This window comes from Meles meles, chromosome 19 (assembly GCF_922984935.1).
Source record: "Meles meles chromosome 19, mMelMel3.1 paternal haplotype, whole genome shotgun sequence".
In the NCBI taxonomy this organism is placed as follows: domain Eukaryota; kingdom Metazoa; phylum Chordata; class Mammalia; order Carnivora; family Mustelidae; genus Meles; species Meles meles.
In genome coordinates, this window is record NC_060084.1 from 42,271,832 (window position 1) to 42,290,165 (window position 18,334).

Genomic DNA, 18,334 nt, shown 5'->3' on the forward strand with positions numbered 1-18,334 from the left:
AGCCACCAATTCGTAACATTTAGCTAAGGTCACTCCCAGAGCACGCATGTCATCAACCCTGATAATTCAACAGGGACAGTAGAAAAATATCAGAACCATGATTGCCTGGGGGAGTGGGGCAGGGATTACCTGGGCAGGGTAACTTTGTGGGGTGATGGAACTGTTCTTTCCCTGAATCGTGATGTGTGTGTGCACCAGTGGAAACTCAGCAACATCCATTTAAGATACGTACATTTCATCGTATCCAAATTTTACCTCAAAAAAGAACTGTAGACCTCAAATCCCATTTAGTGGTGTGTGCATGCTGAAATGTTTAGGAGTTTAAAGTGCTGATGTCGGCTTTAAAATCCTTCACTTGAACTCATTTAAAAATCCAACGAAGAAATCATATGGTTGATGAATGAACAGAAGCGGGCTGATGGGAATGTGATAAAGCAAATGGGGGAAAACATTAACGATCGTGGAATCTAGATGATGGGTATCTGGGGGTTATGGTAAAATTCATTCACTTTCTTTGTAGGTTGGACAGTTCTAACACAGGGGCCCCCGGATGGCTCAGTCATTAAACCATGTACTCTTGATTTGGGCTTAGGGGTTCCTGGTTGGGGCTCCACACTCAGCGAGGAGTCTGCTTATCCCTCTCCCTCCCCCCATACCCCTCCCCCTGCACAGTCTCTCTCTGTCTCTCAAATAAATAAATAAATAATTAAATAAAATCTTTTTTTTTTTTTTTTTTAAAAAGAAAGTTCTTTTACTTCAATGTTGGTGGTTGGGGGGGAGGAGGAGAAGCCTATGGATCTTTCTTGACCACAGCCCAGCGGGCCCTTCTCTCCTGCGGGGGGCACCCCTGCGGGTGTGGTCCTTGCCCACAGTCCCACCATCTAGGTCTAGGCCAAGGGAGGGGAAAGGCCAGAAGGAGACATGGAGATCTGCCTGAGATGGAGAGTTACAGAGAAACTAACAGAGAAACCAAAAGTGACCATAGTGGTAATTGTCAGAACAAGAGCCAACACCTGCCCTTAGCTCTGTCCAGGCTCTGCTCCAAGGGCTTTAGAGGAATTCATCCACCTGTTCTTGGTTGTTCTCATTTATGGATGTGGAAGCTAAGGCCCAGGCAGGGGTGACATTAGCTTGATGCTGGGGGCGGGGCTGGTGTCAATCAAATCCTCACCCCCCACCCCCCGGGGAGCGGGGGTAGGAAGTTAATGGGGAAGGGCTTTGTGGGTAACACTGATGAATCAAAACCCAGAGGCATCAACATCTTGTAAAGAGATGGGGAGACTGTGGCGGAAGGGTGTGGAGCAGCCGTGACAGCTGCCTGCCTCTGGAGGAAGTGGTGGGGGGCGATCCCGGGGTGGCCGGTGCTGTGGTCGCAGCAGGAAAGGAGGGCCAAAGCCACGAATCTGGGAGTCTGGCAGGCTGCGCTCCCGGGGTCCCAAGCATCTGCATGGCCCACGGACATGAGAGGGCCCGCCCAGTGAGGGTATGTGGAATGCAAGTCAGCATGATCCGAGCCCACGATGGAGGTTTCCGGCTGCGGGCGGAGCATGAGGCCAGAGGCCGGAGGCCGGGTTGGTCCACGCAGGCACACCCACGGGGGACCTGTCCTGATGATAGGCCAGTTCTCCAAAGCCGCCTTTGAAGACAATAGCACCGAAGCCTGTGCTCCAGGCCAGGTGCTGTTGTGGGTGTTACAGGACTGAGAACTGTTTCCAAACTCGGGTTCTGCGGCTGTTTGCCCCGGGAAACCAATACTTGAAAGACAAGCAATGGCGGGAAAAGAAAGGTTGCTTTATGCAGGGAGCCGGCAACCTGGGAAGACGGTGGATGGCAGTCTCAAGACCATGTTCTCCCGTCCGGGGGGAGCCAGAGGGTTTTCACGGGGAGGCTATGGGAACAGGGACAGGGAGGGGCGTGCAGGAGAGGCGGGTGCCCAGCGGTTAGCCGTAGGTCCCAGCGACCCTGCACAGACGTGCTGGCACCGGTGGCAGCTGTTTTGAAGGCAGTCAGGCCTTATCTCCGGGGAAAGTTTGGTCTTTCACGCCTCAGGGCCAGTGAAGCACGTCGTGGCCTCAGCTGACTCGATCCTCCCAACAACAAGGACGAGGAGGGGACACGGAGGCACAGGGCCCGGAGATCCCAGGAAAGGCCATTGTCCAGGAGACTCCCACGTGACGTGGCAGCCCCAAAGGACCCCTGGAGACAAATGCCAAGGCAAACAGCAGCTCCCCACGGGTGGACAGCTGCCTGACTCATTTCCGGTGGCCTCGCTTCAGTCTCAGCGGTGGGAACCACAAGGTCTGTGCACAAGTGCCGAGAGCGTCGGTGGCCGGGGGGGACACAGCATGGGGGAGCCACCGGGCCCTGGCCTCCACCTGGAAAGTGGCGATAATTTGGGCATTTGCTAGAGAATCCACTGAGGCCAGGGAGCTTCCATGTGGGGAGAAGTCGGGGCACAACAGAGCCTCTCTAATGCCAGATGTTGTGAGCGCTGTGATTATTGCCTTGATAGAAGGAGAGGGAGGGAGGGAGGGAGAAGGAAGGAAGGGAGGGAGGGAGAAGGAAGGAAGGGAGGGAGGGAGGAGGAAGGGGGCAAGAATGCAGGAAAGAGAAACAAGAAAGAGGAAAACATGTTCACATTCAAGAGGAAGGAAGTGAGGTGGGAAGTGGGGTGCAGAAGAGGAAACGAGAAGCAGGTGAAGTGTTCCCAAAGATTCCCACGAACAACTGGACAAAGAGCTTTGTCCTTCACGGGGTGGATGGCAGGGTCCTGACCACGCAGCTGAGGAGGTCTGCCGAGTTGGATCCTGGATCTCTTTCCAGCCCTGCTGTGTCCCAGCTGAGGCAATGAGCACCTGACCTTCCCCCTCCGAGCCTCAGTCTCCCGTTGCCCACAGGTTGCATGAGAGGCCGATGAGCTCATGAAGCGAGCTCGCTCTCTTTGCTGAGGGGCGGGCAGCCACGCCTGGATTCCGCTCACGGGATGTCATTACACTTACCCAGTTCTCACTTGGCTGACAAATCAAAAGACTATAAATAGGCATGTTTGGTTTCTCATAAATGCATTAAAAATGACTTGGCATCTTGCCCAGGTTTCCCGTCAGGGTGGTGGGCAAGGATTGTTTTGCAGAGATCTAAGGGGTGTCAAGGTCGTGGGCTCAGAAGGCGCTCCAGCTGCCCAGTGGCACCAGGTGTCGTCTCGACGAGCCCACGCCCTCCTTGGCACAGGCTCACGCTGCCACTCTGGGCCCTGGCAAGCCCCGCCGGGTGACTCAGGCCCGGCCCCTGCCTGTGTGCCTGGACTCAGCCTTCTGGCCCAGCCTGCATTAGGTCAGTCTGTTCACAAGTGGGTTCTGGGAAGGCTGTGCCAGGCGGCGGGTGGAGGGGAGAGCAGGGAGAGGCAGACACAGCGAGGGGAAAGACTGGGCTGTCCTGGGGCCTCCCTCCATCTTTCTTCATGAACTTCTCAGAGGCTGACCTCATTCCTGGCTCAGGAGGGGGAACTTGGGGGCAGAAGATACAAATTCTGGACTCTACCATCTGGGTTCAGTTCCTAGCTGCCCCACGTGTGACCTTAGGCATATTTACCCCATCAGTGCCTCAGTTTCCCCACCTGCAAAATGAACATATTAGCAATGCCTACCCCATAGGGTGGCTGGAAGGTTTAAATTATTAAATGGGTATTATTATTACTATTACTATTATTGTTATCTCCTGATGCTCCAAACAGTGTCAGGCACAGAGTACCTGCTCAGACTAGGGCTTGCTATTTTTTGTGAAGTGGTTAAGAGCAAGGACTCTGGAGCAGCCTGGTTGGGTTCAACTCCCAGCCTCACCACTCATGAGCACTTGGATCTAACTGTGCCTGAAGCCAGACCTACTCTTGGACTTTTCCATTCCAAGAGCCAGTACACTCCTAATTAGCTTAAGCACCTTTGCCTGGATGTCTGTTACTTGCAGCCCCATGGGTTCTGACTAATATAGAAGACTACTAAGGGCTCAAATTACAGATAGGGAAGACATACGAGAAGAAGGGAAGCTAAGGAAAGGAACAGAAGTGATACAGAAGAGTCAGCATCCTCCTCCTGGGTTAGAATCCCAGCCGTGTTCCTTACTGCCTCTGATAAAGTGAGTACAGAGGGGATGCAGTTCTTCACTGCCTATGTCCCTCCTTACAGTGTGACTTTGCTACTCTTGCCACCACGAGATGAGTCTATTTCCCCAAACTTTGAATCTGAGCTGACCTTGTCACTTCCTTTGGCCATGGACAAAGTGATACTGTGCTGGTTCTAAGCTTAGGCTTCAGGAAGCCTATGCAGCTTCCGCTGGCTCTCTTGGACCCTTGCTGTAACCTTGTGGACACGTCCAGGCTAGACTGCTGGAGGGTAGGAGACTGAAGGCTTCCCAGGCAACTGCTACCCAACCCTCGGAAGCAGAGCCATCCAGCTGCTCAGAGCTGACCGCAGAGGCATGAACGAGGCCAGCCAAGATCTGGAGAACTACCCAGCTGAGCCCAGCCTGTGTCCCCACCCTACAGAAAAGAGAAATAAATGACTGTTGTGTCAAACCACTGCACTTCGGGTGGTTTCTTATGCAGCAGGAGATAACAGATACACCTTGCCCTGGGGCTTATGGCTTGGGACAACAAATGCTCCCCAAACCTCGCCTTTAAGGTGCACGGCAAGCCACACTGCCCAGTCCTGGGTCTAGGGCGGCCTCAGCCTGGGCCTCAAGAGGGCTTGCAGTTTCTTGGAGCCCCGCCACCATCTCGTGGACAAGCCTGGCTCGCACTCCTGGAGGATGAGAGACCACGGGGAGAGCCCAGGTGCCCCAGCTGATGGCATCTACTCCAGCCTGGCCAGCCGACTCCTGCCCACGGAAGGCACCTCAGCCAACACTGGAGAGCCAGCCCAGCCCACTGCTGAGCAGAGAACCATGAATCCTCTCCAGATTTGTAAGCATAAATTCTTTCTATTCGAAATTCCTGATTTGGGAGGGTGCTTTGTTTAGCCGCCATCATTGATAGACTGTTTGTATCAATAGGTGAGTAGATTTGTCATTCTGACCCTCAGTGTCCTGCTATGAAAAATAAAAATCACTTGGGATGTGTCATGAGAAGGCCAGGAGCTCACGATCCTAAAGCTTTTGGCGCAGGTCCTGGCGGAGAGTGAGCACTCAGTTAATGGAAGTTGGGAGGGAAACTGAAGGGTAGAGAGACAGCTGACCGCCTCCCAACCTTTGAATCTCCCTGACTTGTCTGGCCAGCTGTGGATCATCCCAGAGAGGACCCATGGCCCATAGACACCCATGCCTTTATCCTTTAGTGTCACCAACACAGAGACATTTCTCGGAGGTAAGGCTGAAACCCTTGAGTATAGGTGTCCTTGGCCCCCGAGGCCATCGCAGAAAAAGTAGCTACATAACAGTTATGGGTTCTAGACTCAGACACTGGTTCTGACCAATCTCTGCCATTTACTGCCATGTGACCCTGGGCAACCAAGGCAGCCCTTCTGAGCTTCCATCGCCTCCCTGTAAAATAGAGATAGTTGTACTTACCTCTCAGGCTGATTGCTCATTCATTTCTTCCCGCGATCAGCAGACATACATTTATTGAACTCTTAACTGTGTTCCAGCTGTTTCACGAGCGGGAGGTACAGTGAGGAAACCATACCAGAAATATCCCTGTCTTCTTGGAGCTCTCAGTTCAGTAGTTAAAGAAAACAATTAACCCACCAGGGACAAAAGAAGTGAAAAACTGCGAAAGTGACAAGGGTTTTGGAAGGAGAGTGTATCAGTCAGGAGAGGCTGGGTTACGCTGTGGGAACAAACATCCTGTGTCTTATGGCTTGGGACAACAAAAGTTTATTTCTCTTTTTTTCCTTTTTTGAAGATTTTATTTATTTATTTGACAGGGAGGGACAGCCAGAGAAGAAACACAAGCCGGGGGAGTGGGAAAGGGAGAAGCAGACTTCCTGCTGAGCGGGGAACCCGATGAGGGGCTCGATCCCAGGACCCTGGGATCATGACCTGAGTTGAAGGCAGGTGCTTAGCCAACTGAGCCACACAGACGCCCCCAAATGTTTATTTCTTACTAATGTGTTGTGGGTTAGCTGGAACTCTGCTCACATCACAACCCAGGGCTGGCAAAACAGCCTCCATCTCAAGTACCGTGGGCTCTGCACAGAGGAAAGAGGACTCGAGAGCATCTCACTCTGGAATTACGTGCTCTAGCTTGGAAGTGACTTGGATTACTTCTGCCTGCATCTCATTGGCCAGAGATGGTTGCATGGCCCCATCTGACCCCAAGGAGGCCAAGGGCACCATCCTACCCTGTTGGAAGGTGGACAGCCAGGGAGATTTGGTGAACAGCACTAGGGACCATTCTGAACATGTAAATATGGTAGGGAGGCTTCCAGGAGGGCAAGGATGCTTGACCTGAGGCCTGAACAATATGAGGGGCTAATGAAGAGGAGGGGGAAAGAAAGGGCTTTCTAGAAGGTGCCCACAGCCTGGGGAGGAGGGTAAAAGGCAGCCAGTTTGGCTGGAGCCAAAGATGGGGTGATATACAGCGTAAGGAAAGATGAGAAGTGTGGCCCATTGGTGTGGGCATGGTAGGCCGTGAAGGTAGTCAGTCTAGGACCAAGGAATGGCCATTGCTGGGACTTTAGGCAGATGTAGGGTGTCCTGGATTTGCTGGAGCATTCAGGGAGAGCATGGCCAGGGACTCTCGTGAAGGCTAATGAGGGGTGCCCTGAGCTGCTGCGGAAGGATGTGGGCCCCCTGAAACTCTGTGTCTCCCAAGATTGTTGCAGGCTAAATGCTTTATTTTTATCTAAAGATAAGAAGAGATGATCTTTTTGTCTGAACAACAACAAAAAAATGAGCAGTATATATAAGTTTTAGGAATTCAGAAATGTCAACTTAAATATTCCCCTCAGGTCAACCAATTAGTACAAGGAATCAGAATTACAGATTTTTTTAGGGGTTAAAATTGCTTCAGAAGCCACGGCCACAATCTCTAAAGCCTGGATTGTGGCAATAATGGGCCAGATGCAAACCAGTTTACCTCCTCTTTCTGGGGACACAGAAGGCCAGGTTTCCAAGCTTCCTTTGAAGTTAAGTAGGGGCTGTGTGAATTGGTTCTGGCCAGTGAAATGTGGACACAATGAATGACACTTGTAAGCCTGGCCTGAACCTCCATACCTGATTCCAGTTCTTTCTGCCCCTTCTGTGGTGACCGTGGAAACCATGCTCCAGAGGGCAGCCTGTACGCTCTAAGTCACTGCTTTAAGGAAGCCCTGAGCTGCATCTGATCATAATGTGAGCCAGAAATAACACTTTATACTTATTCTGGGGTTTCTTTGTTACTGTAGCAAAGCCTAGCCTATCCTGACTTACATAATGACTTACAGGACTTCTCTAATAGAAGTAATATTTGCAAAGGCAATTTCACAATGCAGAAGGTGTCTGTATTCAGAGTTACCCTGTGGAGTTGTGTAGGTCAGCACTGGGCAGTGTGGCCAGCCCAGGGGGCAGGTTGGGATCCACTCTGTGCCTGACTCACCAACCTAGTACCCTCCTAGGAGGCTGTGTCCATGTGAAGGAAGCACATTCAAAATCGTACAGTAAGGGGACACGTAAGCTAAGGGCAGCTTTATCTGTTCAGAAAAAAAGAAAGGGGAATACTTTCTCCATTCTCTTTTCTTTCTCTAGCAGATGGGAGGGGCTATAGTGAGGCCGAACACTGGAATTGCATTTATTAGTAATTGTACTTTTTTTTAAGTAAGCCTCAGAATTTAAAAATTATGATGGAAAACACCTCACCAAAGAGGATACATAGATGGCAAATATGCAGATGAAAAGAGGGTCAGAGGTCATTGCATTAGGGAAATGCAAATTAAAACAATGAGATACCACGTCACGCCTATCAGAATGGTGAAAATCTGGGACACAGACACCAAAATATGTTGGCGAGGATGTGGAACACCAGGATCTCCTATTTATTGCTGGTGGGAATGGAGAACTGCACAGTTGTCTTGGAATATGGTTTGTCAATTTCTTACAAATTTCTTACAAAACTAAACAAACTCTCACCATACAGCCCAGCAAATGCACTCCACAAACTCTGCAAAGGAGTTGAAAACTTAGGTTCATACAAAAACCTGCACACGGATGTTCACAGCAGCTCTCTTTGTAAGTGCCAACACTTGGAAGCAACCGAGATGTCCTTCCATCGGAGAATGGATGAACAGCGGTAGATTCAGACAATGGAAGATGATTCAGGGCTAAAAGGAAAGAAGCCAGCAAAAGCCATGAGAAGACATGGAGGAAATTTACATGCATAGGTCGAAGTGAAAGAAGTCAGTCGGAAAATGTGCCACACTCTACGATTCCACCTGTATGACATTCCAGAGAAGGGAAAGTCTGGAGAGGGGATTAAAATGAGTGGTTGCCAAGAGTTAGCTGGGAGACGGGGATGAATGGTAGAGCACAGAGGGCCTTTAGGGTGGCAAAATGACTCTATTTAATACTACCATGATGCATACATTTACCCAAATCCATAGAATGTACACATCAAGAATGAACACTAGTGTGAACCATGGATTTTGGGTGATACTGCTGTGCCCATGCAGACTCATGGATTGTGAGAGATGCACCCCTCAGGTGGCAGGTGTGCATGATGGCGAGGCTGGGCCTTCACCAGATGTTGATAATGAGTGGGGAAGGGAAGTAGAGGCCATCTCTGTCCCTTCCTTTCGATTTTGCTGTGAACCTCAAACTGCTCAAAAAAAAAAAAAAGGCAAAGTCTTAAAATTACAATAGGACAAGGAGGGGCGCCTGGGTGGCTCAGCTGGTTAAGCGTCTGCCTTTGGCTCAGGTCATGATCCCAGGGTCCTGGAATCAAGTCCCACATCAGGCTCTCTGCTCAGTGGGGAATCTGCTTCTCCCTCTCCCTCTGCTGTTCCCCCTGCTTGTGCACACACTCTCTCACTCTCTGACAAGTAAATAAATAAAATCTTTTTTTTTTTTAAATCAGCAAGTTAAAAAAAAACAACATAACAAGGATGGGGCAAAACAGAATGGTTAAAAATGGAATATGGGGCATGTGGTGCCTTCCACGGCACTCAGAGGTGGGGGGAAGAGGTGGCGAGGGCTGGCCTCACTATTTCTCCCACTGGGTGATGGAAGCTTCTCATTGTCCAGTTGACTGAATGGAGAGTGGCTGCCACTCCCCATCCTTACCCGTCAGGATCTCTATGTTGCCAGAATCACCTTTTTATTTTTTTATTTTTTAAGGATTTTATTTATTTGACAGAGAGAGACAGTCAGAGAGGGAACACAAGCGGAGGGGGGGTGGGAGAAGGAGAAGCAGGCTTCCCGCCAAGCAGGGAGCCCAATGTGGGGCTCAATCCCAGGACCCTGGGATCATGATCTGAGCCCAAGGCAGATACTTAATGACTGAGCCACTCAGGAGCCCCAGAATCACTTTTTTTTTCTTATTTTATTTATTTGACAGACAGAGGTCACAAGCAAGCAGAGAGGCAGGCAGAGAGAGAGAGAGAGAAGGGGAAGCAGGCTCCCTGCAGAGCAGAAAGCCTGATGTAGGGCTCGATCCCAGGACCCTGAGATCATGACCTGGGCCGAAAGCAGAGGCCTTAACCCACTGAGCCACCCGGGCACCCCCCAGAATCACCTTTTTAATTGAACGTCAGATCAAAGGTCTCCACTGCTCAAAAGCCTCCCGTGGCTCCCATCTCACTTCAGACAGAATCCAAAGCCCTCACCTTGGCCTACCGGGCCCTATAGGATCTGGCTGTGCTCCCTGCCTCTGGTCTTCCCTGCCCCAGTCAGCCCCATCCACCAAGTAGACACCCACTCTGGAGCCTTCATACACACTGCCTCTGCCCAGAACCACTTGGGACCGGCTGAGTGACAGCTCCCCAAAGGGTTCTGCTCCAAATGTTACCTTACATGGTGGAGGGGGCTTTGCAGGTATGATCAAGGTCAGGATCTTGGGATGGGGACATTATTTTGGATTATCGGTTGGGCCCGATGTAATCCTGAAAGTCCTTGTAAGACTTGTAAGAGGGAAGCAGGAGAGTCAGAGTCGAAGAAGGAGATGTGACCCTGGGATCATTGGTCAGAGAGTGGGGCACAGAGATCTGAAAAGGTCCCGCTCTTGGCTTTGAGGATGGAGGACTTGTGAAGGAGCTGGAGGGGCGAGCATAGGTTTCCCTGCCTTGAGCCTCCAGAGGAATCCAGCCCTGCTGATACCTTGATTTCAGACTCAGTCAAGACCCATATCAGACCCATTTTGGTCTTCAGACCTCCCGAAGTGTACAACTGTACATCCGTGTTGTTTCAAGCCATTCCGTTGGTGGTCATTTGTTATAGTAGCTGTAGGAACCCAATACCCACCGCCTCAAGACCCCTACTTGTCTGGCTCTTTCTCATTGTTCAAGGCTCGTCTGAGTTCATCTGGAATGTCACCTCTTGAGAGAAGCTGTCCCTGGCGACTCCGGCTCATAAATATTTATTGAATGAATAATTGAAAACAGAAACGTCCAGTTGACCCCGATAAATGTTGAAGCAAGAGCCCACAGACTATCACCTGTGGGCTGATGTGTTTTATTTGGCTGGGGCTGTGTTTGAAAACATTTTTGAGCCAGTTTTTATGAGTTGAAACAGCTTCGCTCAGATATCTCAGTTTCAAGAACACGTGAAGCTCTCGGAGGAATGAGGGGCCTGCATTTGTGCCTGGTGGAAATCAGCTAGAATTTTCTGGCATGGCCCCAGGGTCCCCCCCACCCAGTATAAAAACTCCTACACCGACTGCCACAGCCTCTTCCAGGCCTTGCCCCTCGTGTATGGCTTCTGCTCGGCTCAGGCAGGCCACTGCTTTAGCAACCCTGGCATCTCAGCTTTAACAACCCTGGCATCTCAGCTAGGAGTCCCCCAAAAGCAAATATGAAAATAGAAAATATCAACGAGGAGGCAGGAGGTAGGTATGAACCAGCAGATGGAAATTCAAGAACTGCAAAATACATTAACCCAAGTAAAAGGCTCACCGGACAGACTGAGGGGCAGAAGGGAGATGACACGGGAAGGGGTCAGCAAAGCTGACAGAGAATAGACGTTCTCTGACCCACAAGGCAGATAAGATAGGAGGAAAATCAACAGTCTCAGGGACCTGGGGGACAACAACAGCTCTGACGTTCATATCTTTGGAGTCCTGGGGGAGGAGAGGGAATGCTAGGGGGAGAAAATATTCGGAAGAATCTAATCTCAGGGAGCAGGAGGGGGGGAGAGCAAGGCTGGGAAGGGGCTAACCCAATCCACAGTGCCTTATGGAGGCACTCACTGCTGCACCTGCCGGAAGCTCAGTGTCACTGAGGACCCTCGGAGGGAATGTGTAGAATGTGGCCCGGACTTGGAGCTCCCCCTCCCATACCTTTTGGGTAGGGGTGGCTCCCAGGGGCACCAAGTGCTCTGCTGTCAGTCCCATGCCTGGCGCAAGGGACCATCTGCATAACTGCTAATGCTACAGGGGACCTCAGGGTGGGCTCGGGGCAATGGGTGGGGGGTGTCTTGGTTGCCTACCATGGCATAACAAATTACCAGACATTCAGTGGCTTAAGACAATGTGCATGCGTGACACTCCGGTGTCTGTGGGTCAGGAGTGCAGAGTGGCTGGACTGGGTCCTCTGCTCAGGGCCTCCCAAGGCTGCAATGGAAGTGCTGGTCGGGCTGTGTTCTCATCTGGATGCTTGACTGAAGAACCTGCTTCCAACCTCCTTCAGATCATTGGCAGAGTTCATTGCCTTGCGGCCCCAGGTCCAAAAAACCACTTGCCACTCCCAGAGGCAGCTCACGGTCCCCACCAAGCAGACGTGCTCAACATGACCGCGGACCTCGTCAGGCCAGCAGGCCTCCCTCGCTCCCACAGGTGAAGACACAGTCTTACGTGACGTAATCTAATCCAGGCCTGACGTTCTGACACCTTCACAACAGGAAGAGGGATATGGTTGGAAACAAGTCACAGGGGCCGGGAGGCGACAGTCACTGGGATCACCTGAGGGTCTGCCTGTCATGGCGGGACACCGACTGCCTGGGCTGTGGGTTGTGAACTTCTAGGCTGTGTGGACAGGCCTGTGTTCGGCTCCCGTTCCTCTGCCCTCAGCTACCACACAATGTGGCCCTGTGGGTGCAGGACACTGGGGGTTTCTGGGGAGCTGGTTGGGAGGGGCCCAGAGGTCTCCTCCCAAGTTCACCGTGTGACCTCAGGCTGGTTGCTTGAACCCCCTGTGCACTGATGTTCTCAACTAGGAGATGAGGTTCATAGGAACCCCAGCCTCCTGGGAGGCCGTGAGGACATAATGTTCATGAAGGGTATGAGTTCCGATCCTGCCAGAAAGTTCACAAATATTTCCCATTCCCGTCTTTGTGATTCTCTGCCTCTGCTTCCCAATGGACCCCGTTTAGTTCTCCACAAATGTCCCCCCATTCTGCAGGAATCTTTGTGTCTCTGGGCACTGCGTGAAGCCTTAAGTGTTTTGGCAACAGTGGCTGGTAAATGAGGAGTGAACTCTGCCCTCCACTCAGGGGCAGAACTTCTGTTCTGGAAGTTTCAGATTGGTCCTGTCGTGGCTTCACAATGGACTCTCAGGGCAATGAATTTTACAAGGCATTAATATTTGATTTCTCACTCTTGTACTCTGCTGTATAATTTCTGGGAACAGCCAGGCTTGATGATTCCCGTGGGCCAGCTGGGCCAGGCCCGGCGCCTTGTCCTGGTAGAGGGGTCTGTCTCTCCTTCTCAGGGGCCTGAGGGGGCTTTCTGTCCTGCAAGAGTCAGAAAGAGTGACACGTGTCCAGCGGCTCTGGGCCACTCCCCTGGCATCACCCTCTGCCTTGGAGAGAGATGGCTAAGCCCGAAGGCCCTAGGAACCATGGGGGCAGAGTGGGGGCAGGTGACGAGCACGGAAAGGCAGCAAGCAGCCCAGAGCAGATCTGCAGAGTCTCGGGGCTCCCCACCCCCACTCCATCTCAGCCCCTGTCCTTGTGGGATGCAGTCAGGAAGGTGGCGACGATTTACCAACTCCCAGAGACTCACCCTGCACATGGTCTCATTCCATCCCTCCCTCCCCGCGGGAGGAACACCAGACGTGAGCCAGGCAACCTGAGTTCACACTGGAGACCATAGCCCCCAGCCCCCGCCAGTCTCTAGACAGTAGTTTTGCCTCGGCTTCCCCATCTGTGGGACGGAGATCGCTAATGAGTTAGCGGAGCAGGACCCGGAACAGGGAAGACCCAGCCCAGGTCCATGACCTGGCTGCCGTGGGAAGGACCGTTCCGGGGATGAGGATGAGGGAGACCAGCCGTCCTGGGCCCCAGGGGCTCGCTTTATTTCACCAGCAGCACCTGGTCGCTTCTTTTGTGCTGGGAAGGGTGGCAGAGCTTGAGCAGCAGGCTCAGCAGGCCCAGAACGATGCCTGCCAGCAGCATTAGCTTGAGCCCCTTGAGGACGGACCTGGCCTTCCCCTTCCGGGCCTCCCTGGACTCCAGCTGTGGTCTGGCTTCCTCTTGCTGGAGGGTCTCCGGCACATCCGGAAAGGGCCTGGGGTTGAAGCGAGCCATGAGCTCCTGCTTCACGAAGCACTTGTAAATGGCTGGCTCGAAGACCTGAAGCTGCCTGCCACCGTTGGTGGGTTCCAGAATGCTGCTCAAGACCCGGTTGGAGAGCTGGCCCTGCCAGGTCAGGGGGATGTCATTGACTTCCCAGAGGATGGGCCTGCAAAGGAGGACAAGGTGAGCTGCAGCAGCCTGGGGCTGCATGGGGGACAGAGGTTGGGAAAGGATGTGGAGACGGGAACAGCCAACAGGGCACCCCCTCCGGGAGTGCTGGGGGAAAGCAGGGCCGGGCTGGCAGGGAGCTCAGAGCCCTACCCGCACCCCCCCCCGCCCTAAATGGGCCAGGGACATAGATCTCTAGCTTTTTGAGCCTCCACGTTGTCATCTGAAAACTGGAGATGTAAAGATTTTACCTTTTTCACAGGGCTGTTTGGAGGAATGAGCCAGAACACTTGCCTACATGATTGCCCCCCACGCCCCACACCTGCTCTCCCTGCCTGGTCTCATTTTCCCTGCTCTCCCTCTCTCTCTCACTCTGCCCCAGCTGCACTGGCCTCCCAGGTGGACCTCCAGCAGGCTGGGTCCCATCCTGTCTCAGGGTCTTTGCCCCTCCCTCCACCAGGAGTGATCTCCCTCAGCACCCAGGGCTCCCTCACCTGCTTTCAGTCTTGGCAACTTCTCAGATGACTTCCCTGCGCTCTGTGTTTAAACTGATCCTCTCCTCCACTCTCATCTCCCCTCCCGGCCCTTAACCACTGCCACCTAGAATACTGTATGTTTTATTCATGCGATTGTTCGTGGCTCCATGAGGGCAGGAATCTTTCCCAGTTTTGGTCTCCCCTGATCCCCGGTACCAAGAACAGTGTTTGGCTTATAAGCCCTTGGTGGAACCATGTAAGTGAACACACAGATCAGGTCCGTATCACAGCCATCGTGGCTGGGGAACAGAAGGAGCACTCAATCGACAATATTGACGAGGCCAGTAATCCAACAGGAAAAGATAACACCTCTGAGTTTGTGGAACTTTCCTCAGACACTATTGTAAGTACCCTTATAGACATCACAATGACCCCATGAGGCCAGGGTCCCACAAGACCTCCGGATTGATCTGGGGAGTGTCCTCACCAAGTGTGTGTTCTAAACCTCAGAATGTGACCTTATTTGGAAATCGGGTTGTTGCAGATGTGATCAGTTAAGATGGGGTCTGACGGAAGTGTCCCCAGGCTCTAAATCCAATAGGACCTGCGTCCTTTAAAGAAAAGGAGGACACACAGACACACAGGGAAAAGGCCAAGTGGTGATGGGCAGTTCAGGGACCTGGTTACAAGCTAAGGAAGGCCCAGGATTGCCCACCACTCTCAGAAGCGAGGAGGAAGCAAGGACGGGTTTCACCCAGCATCTCAGAGGGCATGGGGCCCTGGGGATGCTTCGACTTTGGACTTCTGGCCTCCAAAACTGTGAGAGAATACATTTCAGGTGTTTTAAGCCACCCAGTGGAAAGCCCGAGGAAACTCACCCAACCCCCATTCAACAGATGGGGAGCCTGAGGCCCAGAGAGAAGCCACAGGCCCAAAAGCACACAGTCGGGAAGTACGGAGACCAGGCCTGGCTGAATCCAGAGTCCAAGATATAAACCGACCACGGAATGCCACTCTACCCAGCTCCCTAGAGATGTGGCAGCCCTTGAAATCTCAGTGACCTCTCTTGATTCTTTTCTTTTCTTTTTTCTTTTTTTAAAGTAGACTCCACTTGGGGTGCCTGGGTGGCTCAGAGGGTTAGACATCTGATTTTGGCTCGGTCACAATCTCCAGGTCCTGGGATCGAGTCCCACATCAGGCTCCTTGTTCAGCAGGCAGTCTGCTTCTCCCTCTTCCTCTGCTGCTCCCCCTGCTTGTGCTCTCTCTGTGTCTCTCTCTCCCAAATGAATAAATAAAAAGATCTTTAAAAAAATATAAAGTGGGCTCCACATCCAGCATGGAGCCCAATGTGGGGCTTGAACTCATGACCCTGAGATCAAGACCTGGGCTGAGATGAAGAGTTGGATGCTTGACCGAACGAGCTGCCCAGGCACCCCACCTCTCGGTTCTTCTCTGGGGTCCCCAACCACTGGCACTTGGGTCCCCAACCACTGCTTGTCTGGCAAATGACATGGAGCAGGTGTCCCAGGCTAGAAAGCAGGGGTGTGTGCCCTTTCCTGAACTGTGGGGTCTTTGCAGAGACTACGTGCTACTTTTATACTTAAAGGAGGAGAAAAAGAGGAGGAAGGGAGACAAGAGAGTGTGGGAAAGAGAAGAAGGGCAGTCACAGTGGGAATAAGGAAAAGAACACCAGAGGGAGGGGGTGGGACCGTATTTGAAAGAGCAGGTGGCTGCAGAGGTCCCAAGAGTTTGCTCGGGCTCCCCCCAAGGGAGGGGCTGTCACAGGCCTGTGGGGACAGAGAGGGGGATCCCCATGGTCAAGTGTGTAGGATTTAGGGTCACCACGGCTCCCCTTGGGCAAGGACTGTGCCTCTCTGGGCTGTAGTTGCTCCCCTCTCTTAAATGGCCCCCCTCGGAGTCACCTGTAGATAGATCCCAGGGGGCAGGTGAGCCACACAGACCCCAATTCCTCCCTGATCTCGAAGTTGTCGAAGGTGATGAAATCCACCGTGGATATTTTGCATGGGACCTGGCAGGCCTCCACCTGCATCTCTGGCCGCATGCGGCTGGACCACAGCTTCAGATCCCCCAGATAGAGCCAGCACGGCATGGGCTCCTGTAGCGGCTCCTTGATGTAGCAATAGCCCAGCCGCTTCCGCTCCCCGGGCTCCCCGCAGCGGTTACAGTCCTGCCAGGGCTCCCAGCGGGTGAAGATGAGTTCCGTGCCACCCAGACTCAGGGTCTCATTCTGCAGGGGCTTCTGGCCCAGGCCTCTGTGGGTGATGTGTAAGGTGCTGACATCTTGGAAGTCAATCTCGTACTGCACCACTTGGATGCCGTTCCTGTCCTGGCAGTGGTAGAAGCCCGTCTGGGAGGGCGCCGGGTCTCGGATGAGAATGCCGGTCCCGGGTATGATTTCTATGTTGGAAACGCTAGAGACTTTGTTGGACCAGCTGGCCTTGTCTTGCAGGAAGAAGAAGTACCACTGTGCCCCAGAAGAGTTGCAGGGCAGAAAGATGTCATTGTTGGAGAGGAGGGCTTTCTGGCATTGCTTCTCGGGACAGCTGAAGGTCGTGTGGAAGCCCAGCGCAGGGATGGTGAGGCTGAGAAGCAGCCATGGGGTGGCGAGCATGACGGACTGGGATGGGGGCCAGTGGGCAGGGCACTCCCCGGGCACTGTTAAGTCACTCCTGAAACCCAGGCCTCAGCAGGGGGAGGTGTTCTGGGGTCCACTGCATGGGTGTGTGAGGTCACAATCCCCATTTGATTGGTGACAGTGTGACAATGCTTTTTCTTTTTTTTTTTAAGATTTTATTTATTTATTTGACAGAGAGAGATCACAAGTAGACAGAGAGGCAGGCAGAGAGAGAGAGAGGGAAGCAGGCTCGCTGCTGAGCAGAGAGCCCGATGCGGGACTCGATCCCAGGACCCTGAGATCATGACCTGAGCCGAAGGCAGCGGCTTAACCCACTGAGCCACCCAGGCGCCCCTGCAATGCTTTTTCATCTCTATTCTAAGTCCTCTACTCTGCTGGGATACGAAGAAACTTAATTTGTCTCTTCAGGGTTTTCTCTACCATCCCCTGGTTTGGCATTCAAATATCATATGTGAGCATTGGACGCATTTCCCCCAAACACCGACTATGTTCTGGGCCCAATTCTGAGTGGTGGGCGTGGAGAGGTGAATAATTCCTCTCTGATTACCAAGCAAAAGGCTCCACCTGCCTCAGGACCTTGGCACACACTGGTCCCAGACTCTTTCCACAGATAGCTGTCTGATTCAATTCATTTTAAACAAACAAATATTTTTCTCAGGTGTCTCCTTCCCAAATCCTTTCCTAAACTCCTTCTCCCCTGAAATTAAAAATAATGATTGTGTGGGCTTGTCCCGCCATCACTGACTCATTTCACAAATGTTTACTGAAGGCCTGTCGCTGGCCCTTATTCTAATCGCAGCTCTGAGCTGGTTGGACAAAGCCTCTTCCTCCTTCAGACTTACCCTCTAGAAATAGATAAGCAAATATATAATACATAAGATCAGATACAGTAGATTCTCCTTATTCGTGGCAGTTTTAACTGTTCTACAAAGTTGCTGAATTAGCAAATACTGAAACATTGTTCCCAGGAGAAATGCAGGCTTAAGGTCCTACCAGCCTTTGGTCATTACATTTTTGTCAACCGCTCAATACATAGCCTTACTTTATGCGCATTTTCTTTAAAGACCTCTCATTTAATATATCTTGTTAATTCATTAACATTGAACTTGTAACCCACAGCGCTATTAACTCATGGCTGAATAAAGCTTATCTGAGACACCTGTTTTCTTCATAAGACACGTCGCAGCCGTCTTGTGCTTAGGGATACTGGCCAGTCTTCAGTTCTGCCTGGAAGCCATTTTAAATAGCAGAATCAACAAAAAGTACAAAAATGCAACAACAACAAAAAGTGGCGCTAAAGAGGCCATGAAAAGGATACTTTTAATGGTAGGAGAGCTGGAACCAGAAGGCCGAGTCATGGTGTTGGATCTCCGCTGGGAGTGTGCACCGGTAGGGGGCTCAATGTTTT

At 52.0% G+C, this 18,334-nt stretch overlaps 1 protein-coding gene across 1 annotated transcript; it reads right to left on the minus strand.

Moving 5' to 3' along the window:
• Positions 1–13,371: 13,371 nt before the first annotated feature.
• Positions 13,372–16,902, minus strand: LOC123931541 (protein FAM187B-like). The gene is made up of 2 exons (XM_045988820.1): positions 16,193–16,902; positions 13,372–13,792 (listed from the first exon to the last, which is right to left on the minus strand). Exons 1-2 carry the CDS (start codon positions 16,900–16,902, stop codon positions 13,405–13,407), a joined length of 1,098 nt encoding a protein of 365 aa, XP_045844776.1. The 3' UTR covers positions 13,372–13,404.
• Between the last annotated feature and the right edge of the window lie 1,432 nt (positions 16,903–18,334).